We start from the raw sequence: 14,779 nt of genomic DNA on the forward strand, positions 1-14,779 counted from the left end.
ACCTACCAGAAGCCTAAATATGGGCACTAATGCACACTTTGCCTCATCAGAAAACTGAATGAATAAAAATAAATTAAAACTAAATGAATATAATCACAGTATCTGTAATCAAAAAAATATAACATTTGATATTCAATTATATAAATCTTACTAAGGTGTTCAATTTATTAGATGGTTATACATGTGCTCCACCCTAAAACCACACTGACATGACAAACAACCCAAGGGTGAGAAGACCAGCGGCTAGAGTGATGCAAGTTGATTAATAATGATAATTGATAAATGCTATAAGCAATGGAGATAACTTGGCAAGGAACATGAACATTTTGGGATGACACACCCTTGAAATCTTGTATATAAAGAATAGAAGTTGTGCAGATGTTACTCTTTCTATAGAAGCTGCTTTTTTTTCATCTGGAAAGGGTGTCCTTTTGCTTGAACAAGATGTCCTATTCTTTTAGACAGTCATCATCTCAACAAATGTCAGCTTCTAGCTCACGAGCATACAGTGCAGGTGGCTTTGGTCAAGGTGGAGCTGGTGGTTTTGGTGGTGGTGTTGCTCAAGGATTTGGAGGAGGTGCTGGCTTTGGTGGTGGTCAAGGTGGTTTTTGTGGTGGTGCTGCTCAAGGATTTGGAGGAGGTGCCGCTGCTAACTATGGCTTTCATGAAAGTGCTGGAGGTGCTGCTTTTGGAGGAGGGTTTGGTGGTGGAGCAGCTGGTTTTGGTGGTAGTGCTGGAGGAGGCTTTGGAGGAGGGGACAGCATCTTCTCTGGAAATGAGAAGCAAACAATGCAGAATCTTAATGACCGCTTGGCCAGTTATTTGGATAAAGTCCGTGCATTGGAAGAAGCAAATTCTGAGCTTGAACGTAAGATTAAAGAATGGTATGAAAAGCAAAGGCCTGGTGGTGCCTCAGGTGAAGGAGGAAAAGACTACACCAAGTATTATGATGAAATTGAAAAGCTCAAGGGCCAGGTAAGGTTTACAGACAGCTAGAAATGTACATGTTCCTAGGAAATGTAAAAGAAAGACCGGCAAAGACCACTTTGCCTTGTGGTTGCACCTCATTTGAATGTAATGTCAGTTGCCTCAAAAGAAATCTGAGCAGATACAGTCCAAGTTACATATATTTAATGCTATATTTGCCAACGTTATTTACTCCATTGTACCAGACTTAAACTTCAACATGCCTATGATTAAGTGAAACTCATGTGTTACATGATTGAAATATCGCCAATAATGACTTGTGCGTTACAGATTATTGCAGCGTCCATTGACAACGCAAGTCTAATCTTGCAAATTGACAATGCAAGACTTGCAGCCGATGACTTTAAGATGAAGTAAGTGTGCCTTTTTTACAAATACTAGTCTAGATTACAACTTGTCAAAGACAAACTTTTCAAATTAATACTACCTTAATTAAAGGGGTTCTCAGGTCTAAAACTATAAGTCTGCAGTCACTTTAAGGGACTGCAGACTTGTGAATTCTCACATCGGGCGCACTGCACTCTGTGAGTATATTCTGCTGCTGGCGCTGGGACCAGCAGTCCTGTGACCTCAAGTATGCAATATGCATTCTCCTGGCCACATTCCGACTAGATGGGGTCAGCCTCGCTCAATGCAAATGTATTGAGCGAGGCCGGGAACAGTCTAGTCAGAATGTGGCGCGTACAATGTGAGGATTCACAAGTCTGCTGTCACATAGAGTGACTGCAGACTTGTCGTTTCAGACCGGACAACCCCTTTAACTATAGTCCAACAAATTTTTAAGATGAGTTTTTAAGCCAGTATCTCCTCATAATTGCTCATATGTATGTATTGTCAGGTATGAGAGTGAGCAGGCTCTTCGCCTCAGCGTAGAAGCCGATATCAACGGCCTGCGCAAAGTCCTGGATGATCTGACCATGTCCAAGTCTGATCTGGAATCTCAATTTGAGAGTCTCACTGAAGAGATTGTTTTCCTCAAGAAGAACCATGAGGATGTAAGTTGGGAAGAAAACAAATAGACTTTTTATTGTATGTTAATCGCATAATATAGTGGATTACAAAAAAACAATGTTTGTTCTCCATAGGAAATTAAGGGATCCCAAGGAACCACTGTGGGTCAAGTCAATGTAGAAATGAATGCTGCACCTGGTAACGATCTGACGAAGTTGTTAAACGATATGCGAGGACAATATGAAGCTATGGCTGAGAAGAACCGTAAAGATGCTGAGGATCAGTTCAATAAGATGGTAAGACTCTTTTTTTAGCTTTTATTTCAGTGAATCTTTCATCTTGCAACACAATTTAGGTAGCACTACCTTAAGAGTTACAAAGACCAGGTTAACGACCACACTAAAGAAAAATACTTGGGATTGTTAGACTGTGTAGGTGACTTTGCTTAACAAAATATCTAAGCCTATCCTGATGTAAAAGGGACAAAATGGTTCCTAGATATATTTTAATCTGAAATTGATATGCTGGGTTGTTTGTAGAAAGAATTAAGGACTAATTTCTCTAACTAAAACTGTCAATTTTGCCACAAGAGTGAAGGTTTGAAGAAGGAAATATCAACTGGAGCAGAAATAGTACAGACCAACAAGAGTGAAATGTCGGACCTGAAGAAGACACTTCAAGCTTTGGAAATTGAGCTACAGTCACAACTTGCTATGGTAAGGTTTTTTTTTTGTTTTAACTATACTTTTTACTTCCAATTGAACCTCATCCATTCACACAGAGGTGTAATTCTAAGAAATTGGGTGCCAGTGCGAAATCTGTAACATATCTGCCAACTACCAAATGCAATTAATAATAATAGTATTTTATGTGGCAGAAAGAACATAGGGCCTTGGTACTTAAGGTTCTTGGCACAACTGCTACCTTTTCACCTTCTATAGCTACACCTCTAGTCAAAGAGAACAGAAGAATACATGCAAGAAATGCACATCGTCTGTACTAAAAAAAATAGGAAAACTCAATGTCCAGTGTTTTACACCAATGTCTTCTTTGCAGAAAAAATCACTGGAAGATACATTGGCAGAGACAGAAGGACGTTACTGCATGAACATTTCACAGCTGCAAATACAGATTTCTGCAATTGAAGAACAACTGGTACAGCTTAGATCAGACATCGAGTGCCAGACTTCAGAATATGAAGAGCTGCTAAACATTAAGAGCAGACTAGAAGCTGAGATCGAGACATACCGCAAACTTCTGGATGGAGAGAGGTAAGTTTGATCTTCAGTAAAGCATTTTTACATACTTTTGTTTGGCGGTACTAATACACTAATATTTTTTATTTCTCAAAAACTGCAGTGGTTCAGGACAAAGCAGTGGATCATCAGGATCAGGAGCAGGAACGGGAGCAGGATCAGGAACACAGCAAACAAAGCCACCTCAAACTAGTGGAGGCGGAAGTGCTTCAGGATCCAGCACAGGTAATCAATGTCTATAGTTGACCAAAATCTTTACCTTACACACTGAATAATATACACCCACAGTGACCACAATATGGCTTGTAAGTAACTTAGGGTACACAGGTTTCTTTCTTGTAGCACCTGTCTCCCCAGTGTGGCAGAGAAAAGTACCATGAGAAAACAATGTGTTCAATCACAGGTAGAGGCAAGGGTGTTGTAAGGATGTTTTAAGATCAGGAGCATAAGCACAAAGGCATTTGTGCCTCTTCCCCTAAAAAAATATTGAACATATTAATGTTATAAGACAACTTTTAGTTTTCGGCTTTTTATCCCTGGAAATTTTGTTATAAAGAAAATCAATTCTAAAAACTACAAAAATGCATCAGTCTTGCCCCCGAGTGATTTGCTCCATAGTAAACACTATTGAATATAGGATAGTACACCCCTGAGTAATATTGTCATACACCTACAAAAATAATACCAACATACAGGGACTAAATTATATCACACCTTGACCATCTATAACTATCACAAAGACCAATGCAGTCAATTAGATTACCATAGTGGTAGATACCAGATGTAAATATAGTCAAATACAGACACTCTTTACGCCCTTCACAGTATTAGTTCATTCGGGCACTGTACCCCACACAAAGTTATCATGCCCCCATGTGCCTTTCCATAGTAATAGTGCCCTCCTTTATGCAGCACACTGTAATAGTGACTTTAAGTGATCCGTATGGTGAAAATGCCCACACACCTTTGGCCCCACTAAGTAATAGTGCCCCTTTGTGCCCCACACAATTTCATAATCTCCTAAACATTGGTATGTAGATGTAGGTATCGTTTGTGTGGAGACAGCGTCTGAAGTTTGGAACAATTCAGAACAATCATTGACATCGCTAAATCTGGGTGCTCACCCAAATGTCTAGGTCTGAACTCAATATTGACTAGAAATTGCAACCAACGTTTTAGAAATATGGACTCTAGGGTAGGACAATGTGTGGCTAAATCACGCTTCTTTGGCTTTTATAGCAATACTAAATGACTCCACCTTTGATTTTCTTTTAGGAACAAAGAGACAAAGGGTAGTAAAGAGTGTTATTGACATCATTGAGAATGGAAAAGTTGTAAGATCAGAAGTTGTGGAACATAAAGAGGATTACTAATATAACCACCAAAGCCGAAAAGGACGATGCCTTCTCAAGCAAAATGGAAACCTGCCTGGTTCATTTGGAAATCTTTTGTTTTTAGCATACTCTACTTCTTCTTTTACATATTGGAAGGCAGTAGACTGGGAAGACCATAAGGGAGGTCAATTAATAACGTTATATCGATCGGATGGGAACATCATTTTATATTTGGTGCTTCCTTTACGCCGCTAACTTTTATGCAATCCTCTCACTGCCATAATGCTACTAGTCTGTTTCTGTACAATATTATCTACATATTCAATATATTTTCTTTGGCTTTAGAAAGTAAATACTTTTTTGATGCAAGTTATCCCGGATGTGGTTTTTGTCACTCATTCTTAGAGTAATACAAGCGCAGCAATTCTCAGAACCAAGGCAAAGGGTTTACCAGGCTGGAGCTAGTGTCAGGCAAACATCTGCCACCTGGTGGTGGTGGTGATAGCACTAGGTCTTAAAAATAAAAAAATGTTAACAGACAATGCAGTGATCTTCAGTGGCCATTCAATAGATTATTAAAGACACACGGGGGTTGGCTTGTAATGGACTGGCAGGTAAAATATAAATGCAATTTAATTTTATTTGTGTTTTTATTAATATTCTGGAAGACATTACATGTAATTTACAATAATGCAGCTGTAAATCTAAAGCCCACATCACTCACCCCTATAATATTAAAAGTTTCCACTGCTCTCCCACACACCCACCACAAGTGTCTCCTCGGGGCACCAGGAGCTTTTCTACTTGTTGGAAGCTGGAAGTTCGCTGCTTGCCAAGAACACTAGATAGATATTCATCAAATGTGTCATTACGATCATTACATTTTATATCATCATCATATCAAAACTAAATCTAAGATAAGATTTTTAATGAGCTATGAGCTAAGAGTTCCTGTGGAATCTTTACACCATTGGTAATTTAAAGTATTTTCCACTTATTCAAAAGATAAGTCTGGAGACTTTGTCATGCCACCAGTCTGGGTGTGGCTGCCTATCAAAAAGAAGGCTGGACATGTATCCTACCGGACATCCAATATGGTCAAGCCACAATGTTCATACATGGGCATTTCTGGGTAGAACTGAAGCGGTATGCGCCAGGGAGGGCACCAACAAATCACTCTACCTTGGCCAGGGTATTTAAACACAGGGCTGACGTAGCAGATTAAATCTTTGCCCTGGGTAAAGCAACACCTACCTATGATGGGTGTATATATTTTAAACTTTTCTACAGAAGCACTGCCCATCTCTATTATGTCCTGCCTTTTTCTGAAAATAGGCACCTCCCAAGTCCATTATGCCACACCTCATCCTAAGACTTTTGAGAACACCCATCTCTACATGTCATATTTGGGAGACATCTAAAGCCTACAGGTCTCCTAGTAGACCGACAGGGTGCAAAGAGAAATGGCAATTACAAGCGATTAGAACTTAGTTACAATTTTACAGGTTATGAGTACTTGGCTAGAATTTTAATATGTTTCTGGTACGTTCTTGGAGACAAGTACATTTCAACACAAACGTTGGTTACAAGACTCAAGAATGGGATTAACCTCCAGTAATAACATCCTTAGACAATTAAAAACAAATTAAAGTGACACTCCACAAATAAGGCTACTTTCAACGGACTATCTAATGTGCCGTAACAGGACTCGTATTATTGCACATTATTGTCATAGAGGGCGCTCTAACTCTGACTGACCTGTCTATATATTACACTGACTGCCATTTATTTGAATGGTTGCCATGGAAGGGTATATGCATACGACACCCTCTTCAGGTCGATTCCATCTAAAAAGGTGCTAACATACTACCAAAAAGAATGTGAATATGTTCAGACTTCCAAAGCCGTTAAAAGAAGTTGCTCACTATTCATACATACAATAAAAAAAAAGCAGCAAAAGGCATCAGAAAAGACGTAAAAAAAGATGCTGCCAGAAAAACACCACCAGAGTTTTACAGGAAAACTTCAGTGGGTACGCGGGGATGTAAAAGATGCCGTGTGCACATACCCTTACAATAAGGGAAGGACATAACATTGGTGCAACCTGTGCAGCCCCACAGGGATCCAAGAGGTGACGGGGTCCTCTTCCAGCTCCAGCGCAGCATACAGCTACTGTAATAGAACTATCGGACTGCAAAACTCACATAAACTGTTCTTGCACAGGGGCCTTTTTCTGTCTGTGTCAGACACTGCTTATACTACATGTGCCTTGCAGTTGTCTCTGCAATGGAAATGTATAGTCAGATATGACTTCATCTTACTACCTCACCTGAGACAATCCCTATAAATAATATGCTAGTAAATTGTAATATAAAAGCTTTGGTAAAAACAATGAGCAAATACCCTGCAGTCAATAAATAAACAGTAATAGTACATGCAAATAACATAGGGCACTTAGTTGACATTATTTTGATAGAAACAAAGTGTAAAAGCCATCCCACCACGACAAGGTGTACCCAATCGTGATGGTCCTATCTCTAGTATTTCACTTCTCTAATTGCCATCAGACCTCAATCGACAGGGGGCAGAGCACATGGACAGCTATGTAGACAACATGCACAACCCAACAAAGGAGGAGCCACACCCCTATATGTATAGAGTGCAAGGAACTAAATCAAAACCAAAGAAACGGGCCCGCGCACCTGTTGGTATAAGTGCAATTGGTAGGTGCACATTCACACTGTGGTCATTAAGAGGCAAAACCTAGGATAAAAACAAATGAGCAAATTCTCTGTAGTAAGTAAATAGTTATAGTACATGTAAATAACATAGGGTACTTGGCTGACACTATTTTGATCAAAAAAGCGTAAAAGCCTTCCCATTGTGAACCAGGCCTGACTGTTTTGCACAGCCCAAAAATGGAGATCCTGTTCTGCACCCGTCTATTGAGGCCTGCTGGAACATAGAGAGGTGAAATATTAGCGATAAAACCATCCTGATTGGGTACACCTTGTTGTGGTGGGATGGCTTTACGCTTTTTTGATAAAAATAGTATCAACAAAGTGCTCTATGTTATTTACATGTATTATTATTATTTACGTCGTACTTACTGAAGTTACTGAAGGGTATATGCTCATTGTTTTTATCTTAGGTTCTGTCTGTTAAATAGCCACAGTGTGAATGTGCACCTAGACATTGCACTTATACCAACAGGTATGCCGGCCCATTTCTTCGGTTTAAATTGTATAATCAGCAATTCCCTCATATGCTTCTATAACCTGAGACTGATTTTATAAGCAGGCACAAATTAAGAAATAGAAGAGAGTAATTGCAGAGAGCACAACTTCATAGTGGTTGATCTAGCATTGATGCCAAAAAATAGATTTTTCTACACCATATTCTGTAAGCACAGAGGCTGTATTTTGGGTCTAGTTCACTATAAGATAAGATAAGATATACTTTATTTTATCCCGGAGGAAATTGCGGTATCACAGCAGCAGAACACATATCTCGAACATGACACATATGATAACATAACATTTGGAATGCTTTAGACATTGCTTTTCAGACATTTGTTAAACACCCCCATAGCTGTTGGAACAAACGATCTCCTGTATTTTTCCTTTTTACACCTTAGTTGTATTAGGCGATTGCTGAATGTGCTCTTCTGTTTCGCAAACAGTTCATAAAGCGGGTGTGTGTTGTTGCCCATTATAGCTCTGCACTTCTTCTTAATCCTATCCTCTACCACCTCTTCAAAAGTCCCAAGCTGTAGGCCCACCGTCGCGCTAGCCTTCTTGATAAGTTTGTTGAGCTTGTTGGCGTCAGCAACACGCACACTGTTACCCCAGCATATTATTGCCGCAAAAGTGGCACTATCCACAATGGATTGGTAGAACACCTCAAGCATTTTGCCACACACATTAAACGACCTTAACTTCCTTAGGAAGTACAATCTACTCATCCCCTTCTTGTAGACCTTCTCCATGTGGCACTTCCAGTCTAGCTTGCTATCCAGGTAAACCCCCAAATATTTGAAACTGTCCACCATCTCCACATCCTGACCGTCAATGGTAACAGGTAGGCATACCTTCTTGCACCTTCCATAGCTCATCACCAACTCCCTGGTTTTCTTAACATTTAGTTCTAGATGGTTAGCCTGGCACCATACTACAAAGTCCGCAACCACCCTTCTATATTCCTCTTCATCCTGGTCCTTCCCAATACCGCCAACTATAAGGAGCTTCACTTCACTGTAGCTGCTCCCTCCTATGACCCAATATTATTCACTTAAAGTCATAGAAGATTCAGGAATTATGATCTAAATTAGGGATGAGCGAGTGTGCTTGTTTAACCCTTTCGCCGAGAATGCTCGGGTGCTTTTCGAGTATCTTCAGGGTGCTCGTATATTAAGTTTGAGTCCCTGCGTCTGCATGATTTATGACTGTTAGTCAGCCTCAACACATGTGAGGATTCCCTAACAAACAGGCAATCTCTGCATGTGTTGAGGCTGATTAACAGTCATAAATCATGCAGACGCAGGGACTCGAAATCAATATATGAGCATGCCGAAGATACTCGGAAAGCACTCGAGCATACTCGGCAAAAGGGTTAAATGAGCATCCTCACTCATCACAAATCCTAATATATTAGTTTCATAATGTATATGTATTCGAAATGCATTACTAAAAAAAAATCCCTCTTTCATTTAATCCTCATCCCTTTATAAAATGATTGTTATGAACTACTCGTATATGGAAATTTGTTTCTCTATAGGTGACCTGATGCATAATTCCCTGCACTCCACCCTCAATTTGAACTTGCATGAGAATCAACCCGAGTGGAAAAACCAGCGTCTAGAGTGATGCAAGTCAATAAATCATGATAATTGATCCAAGTTATAAAAAGTGGCAATAACTTGGCAAGAAACTCTTCTGTTTGAAGGAGAAAACATTAATATTCAAGAATGACACACCCTTTCAAATCTGATCTATATATATAAAGAATAGAAGCTGTTTCGATATCACTCTTCCCACAGGAGCTGCTTTTTTTTCATCTGGAAGGGGTGTCCTTTTGCTTGAACAATATGTCCTATTCTTTTAGACAGATATCAACTCAGCAGTTGTCATCCTCTAGCTCCCGAGGTTACGGTGGAAGTGCAGGTGGCTTTGGTCAAGGTGGAGCTGGCGGTTATGGTGGAGCAGTTGGTTTTGGAGGAGGTGCTGGATTTGGTGGTGGTGCTGGAGGATATGGTCAATGTGTAGCTGGTGGTTTTAATGGTGGTGCTGGAGGATTCAGTGGTGGTCAAGTTGATTTTAGCAGTGCATCTGCTAACTATGCCTATGGTGGTGGTGCTAGTGGAGCTGCTTTTGGAGGAAGCTATGGTGGTGGTGCCGGAGGTGGCTTTGGAGGAGGTGACAGCATCTTCACTGGAAATGAGAAACAAACAATGCAGAATCTTAATGACCGCTTGGCCAGTTATTTGAGTAAAGTCCATGACTTGGAAAAGGCAAATGCTGAGCTTGAAGGTAAGATTAAGGAATGGTATGAAAAGCAAAGGCCTGGTAGCACCACTGGTGAGGGAGCAAACGACTATTCCAAGTATTTTGCCACAATTGAAGATTTAAAATCTAAGGTAAGCTTCTTGAAACACTGCTGTAATTCAGTACCCATACTATATAATTATCATAGTATATTCACTTTACCTATTAAATGCATCATGCCAATGAGCAAATGTTTAGGTTTTATAGCAGTGACTAAAATAAGCATACATATATTATAGAAATATAGTCAGAATTATTTTTAGCTTGATGTCTAAAGCAGGGCAATTAAACCAGAACCTCAGAAAGCAATTATGAAATTATGGTAACTCAGTAATAAGCCCTTGTCAGCACTGGGTTTCTGGGTTCAAATCTGACCAGGTTAACATTAGTTTTTATATTCTTTCCTAATAACTAAACTTACTTTATGTATGCTCTAATGTGTATTTTTGTGTGACGCTAAATTATTTTTTTGATAACGGGACAAGGACTGTTGGAACAGGACACTATTTTGTGTACTATATGTTGGCTCTATACCAATAATGGGAATACACATGACTCTGCATGTAGCAAACCCATGAAGCTGAGATGCATGATTGGATTTGTAACGTGATGCACTCAGTAAATACTCATGACATAAAACATAATGATACAAATAATCCATGATGGGACCACGCAGTTCGATTTGAGAAGAATAATAACAATAAAAATCATTCCAGATGGTACTTTCCAATGTCAATTAATGTTACAGGGTCCAATAGTTGAATTAAAAAAAGAGAAATTATCATTAATAATAAATTGATAATCTCATTATTTTCACAGATCATTGCAGCTACTAAAGGCAATGCCGCCATACTGTTGCAAATCGACAATGCCAGGCTTGCTGCTGATGACTTCAAGATGAAGTAAGTTATGAAAACTTCTAATACATAACTTGTTGTCACATACTAGATCAAAACTAAAAAGTTAGTTTTACGGAAGCCAATACCTCTCAACACCTATGAGTTACTTTGTAGATAGTCTACAGATACCTCAAGGTCATATGTCAGGTCCTGATTCTAGAGAGTTGGTGTTACAAGAGCTAGGGCCACTGGGAGGGCTCTACAAAATAATTTAATAATTTATGAGTATGTCATAGGTGAGACAAAATAGTTGAGTTAACTGTAGCCTCACTAGAAGGATATGTAAAGTGCATGCCTTAAATATAATTTATGATTAAGTTGACATAAGGTTGATTAAGGGTAACAGACTGTAGACCTTTGCAGTAAATATATAACCATGACTACTTTTTATTAATAGATGTTCTTAAACATCATGTTGGTACATCAATAGCTAATCAAATAGTCAACTGAAATAATGAAAATCAAGTGACTAAGCATGAAACTATATAATAATCCCAAACAAGATGAAATCTTTGACCACCTTGACTCAAAGAAGTACAATCCTGTCTTGCAATGGGGTTTATATGTATAGAATTTAACATTTTAAGGTAGGATTTGTTTGGAGGACAAAATGGCTAGAACTTATCTAACTAGCATAAACACTCAGGAAAATATCAACCTAATCAATTCTACAAATTTGATCAATGTAGGCTTCTACCACCATAATGAAGAATCAAACTACAAGTACATCCTGTTTCACAAAAATTAAAGTAATATTAAAGACTATATCTGTTTATCTTGTCAGATATGAGAATGAACAGGCTCTCCGCCTGAGTGTAGAAGCTGATATCAATGGCCTGCGTAGAGTCCTGGATGAACTGACCTTATCCAAGTCTGATTTGGAAGCTCAGCTTGAAAGCCTCACTGAAGAGATTGCTCTTCTCAAGAAGAACCATGAAGAAGTAAGTTGAGAATAAATTTTAGACATTTTATTGTATGCAAATCACTAATCATTAAGGTTTACATGTAACATATTTTATACTTTTTCTCCATAGGAGGCTAAAGGATCCCAAGTAACCACTGTGGGTCAAGTCAATGTTGAAATGAATGCTGCACCAGGTATCGATCTGACGAAGTTGTTAAACGATATGCGAGGACAATATGAAGCATTAGCTGAGAAAAATCGTAAGGATGCTGAAAACCAATTCAATAAAATGGTAAGTTTCCTTAAATGTAGGCCAATTCTGTGGCATTCAAAGTGTTTGACAACAGGATGTAACATGCTTGGTTTATAATGGTTTTTGAAAGAGCATAGGATTGATGGTATTTAGTGATCCATAAATAATTGAGAAAGTTAGTAGAGATATTCTGGAAGGGGTAGTCTTCAAATATTAATACCATTATCTATTTTCTCTCAAGAGTGAAGGATTGAAGAAAGAGATATCCAAAGGGGTAGAAGAAACTAAGAGCACCAAGAGTGAAGTATCTGAGCTAAGGAAGTCACTTCAAGCTTTGGAGATCGAGCTTCAATCACAGCTTGCCATGGTGAGTTTCAAGTTTCTAGTTTTAGTTTTGTTTTTTTATACATACACATATGTAACTTCCACTGAGTAATCTGTAGACTTTATGAGGTCCTTCTGAACTTTTGGTTATTTTTTTTTTATGAAGTAGAATTCAGGGCTTGAATAAAAGTTTAGTTAAACAAGATCAGCTCTTGAATGGTTGAGCTTTCTCGTTTGCAGAAAAAATCACTGGAAGATACACTGGCAGAAACGGAAGGAAGTTACTGCATGAAGATTGCACATTTGCAAACACAAATTTCTTCAATTGAAGAGCAGCTGACTAACATTAGAGCTGACATTGAGTGCCAGACTGCAAATTACGAGGATTTACTAAACGTTAAGTCCAGACTGGAAGCTGAAATTGCGACATACACCAAGCTTATGGATGGAGAAGGGTAACAGTGACCATTAGTGTCAAGCTTTTAATATCCTTGGTTTGGCAGTACCAATGCACTGATAATAATTCTAATTCATTATCCGCAGTGGTACATCATCTAGCTCAACATCAAGTTCAACATCATCTTCAACGTCAAGGACAACTCAGTCTAGTACAACCAAAGCTACTGGAAGATACTAAAGGTAATACAACCCGTTGCCAGATGCATACATTAAAGTATCCCACCAGTGAAAACTCACCAAAGGCGCTCCTTAACCATATATTGTTACAACAAGGTCAAAGACTAAATACTTAAAGGAGGATATAAAACTAATCAATAGAGCATGGTACACCTAAATACAATAGAGATGTTTAACTCACCTCTTTATCTTATTTAGTTTTATTCCCCTGGTCTATCCGCTATGGGCCACTTCTTCTGCGACTTCCAGTTTATGGGCATGTCAAAGCTCCTTTATTGATCATCAAACTACATTTCCCACAAATCTTTGCATCAGCTTTCCAAAACATTAGCGGTTTTCTGCACTTGTGTGACTACTATAGGCCACGCATGTACTAAGGAGTCATATAGCCATAGCCCATGTTGTCATATTAATGATAGATTAATTCTGAGATTGATCACAAGCCAGGTTTATGGCATGTGATCTATAAAAATAAAACTTGATATTAGAATAGATCACATGACTCAGAGCCAAAATGCCAGATCGGTACATATTTTTTAACGTGAATATACTTTTAATCTCTTGCATTTATGGAAGAGAAAAACTTATCCCAAAGATCTCCTTTAAAATATATTAGAAGCATCGACTTCATAAGGGTCTTCACTAACAAATATATATCTTATAATAGTTCCGGTCTTGCCTTTGCTAATTTCTTAAAATACTCTGTAGACTATACACCGGTTATCCGCAATCTCTTCTTCTACAGAACTACAATTTCCATTGTGCCGATGGTTGGAGAATGCATTAATGTTTAGAAAATAAATTGAATAGGCAATGATACATTCTATAGTAAACAATCCTTTGTCTTTTTTTGGGTAACAGAAGGACAAGAAGAGGGAAGAAAATTGTGGACATCATTGAAGTTGGATAAGTTGTGAGATCAGAAGTTGTCGAAGAAAATGAGGAATACTAAAAACCTCGCCAAAGCCAACAGAGATGATGTCTTCTCAAGCAAAATGGAAACCTGCCGGGCTTACTCGCATTTATAATCTTTACTTCTTCCTTTCTTTTTGCTGCATTCTTACAGTTCCATTATGTTTAATGACTGAAACCATGTTTATTCCCATAATGCTGCAACAGTCTCCTTGTGGTTTGTGGTCGGTCCATCAATATCATTACTCATTGGACATTTTTGCTTTGCTTCGCATAACTGAAATAAAGATTTTTCTGATGCAATTCATATATGATCGCCTTGTATGGTTTGAATTTGCCTGAATAAGATGAGACATAATGCTAAACTTTTGGGGGGAGGGGGACATATACTACATTTCCATTCGGGCTCAGGTCCCTAAAAAGGGATAAAAGACACAAGACTAATGACATGTAAAAGGTGGGGGCCCATTACAATTTTTGCATTGCATTTAGGTTAAGGCAGTTTATGGGGTGTAATTACATTATATAGGATTCCAGTTCAAGGCATTTATGCCCCATCCATATTATTGCCCATGAACACACCCAAAATGTCCACTTTAGGTGTGGTTTTTCTAAACTCTGTCCCATTTTCAGCCTAGTTTGATGGATTTTCCTAGGAAAATTGGTACTGTGGCAAGTATGAATCACTGGTATACGTGCATCCTCCTTACTACAAAACTTCATCTCCTATAGAATAGATCCTGTGTATAAGTCATGCACCATACAAAGTGCCATATTCAG

The 14,779-nt window shown here is 38.6% G+C and overlaps 2 protein-coding genes across 2 annotated transcripts; both read left to right on the forward strand.

Moving 5' to 3' along the window:
- The first annotated feature begins 360 nt into the window (after positions 1 to 360).
- On the forward strand, positions 361 to 4,901 carry LOC141272529 (keratin, type I cytoskeletal 12-like). The gene is made up of 8 exons (XM_073683342.1): positions 361 to 975; positions 1,258 to 1,340; positions 1,826 to 1,982; positions 2,073 to 2,234; positions 2,529 to 2,654; positions 2,995 to 3,209; positions 3,298 to 3,419; positions 4,470 to 4,901. Exons 1-8 carry the CDS (start codon positions 445 to 447, stop codon positions 4,565 to 4,567), a joined length of 1,494 nt encoding a protein of 497 aa, XP_073539443.1. The 5' UTR covers positions 361 to 444; the 3' UTR covers positions 4,568 to 4,901.
- Positions 4,902 to 9,517: 4,616 nt separating this feature from the next.
- Positions 9,518 to 14,308, forward strand: LOC141272532 (keratin, type I cytoskeletal 47 kDa-like). Its single transcript, XM_073683346.1, has 8 exons — positions 9,518 to 10,163; positions 10,891 to 10,973; positions 11,755 to 11,911; positions 12,005 to 12,166; positions 12,369 to 12,494; positions 12,692 to 12,906; positions 12,995 to 13,090; positions 13,949 to 14,308. The coding sequence occupies exons 1-7, from the start codon at positions 9,615 to 9,617 to the stop codon at positions 13,086 to 13,088; spliced, it is 1,386 nt and encodes a 461-aa protein (XP_073539447.1). The 5' UTR covers positions 9,518 to 9,614; the 3' UTR covers positions 13,089 to 13,090; positions 13,949 to 14,308.
- The last annotated feature ends 471 nt before the right edge of the window (positions 14,309 to 14,779 follow it).

The sequence above is a fragment of the Phyllobates terribilis genome, unplaced genomic scaffold, assembly GCF_046119375.1.
Source record: "Phyllobates terribilis strain yellow unplaced genomic scaffold, ASM4611937v1 Scaffold_5__5_contigs__length_657084704, whole genome shotgun sequence".
Classification (NCBI taxonomy): Eukaryota; Metazoa; Chordata; class Amphibia; order Anura; family Dendrobatidae; genus Phyllobates; species Phyllobates terribilis.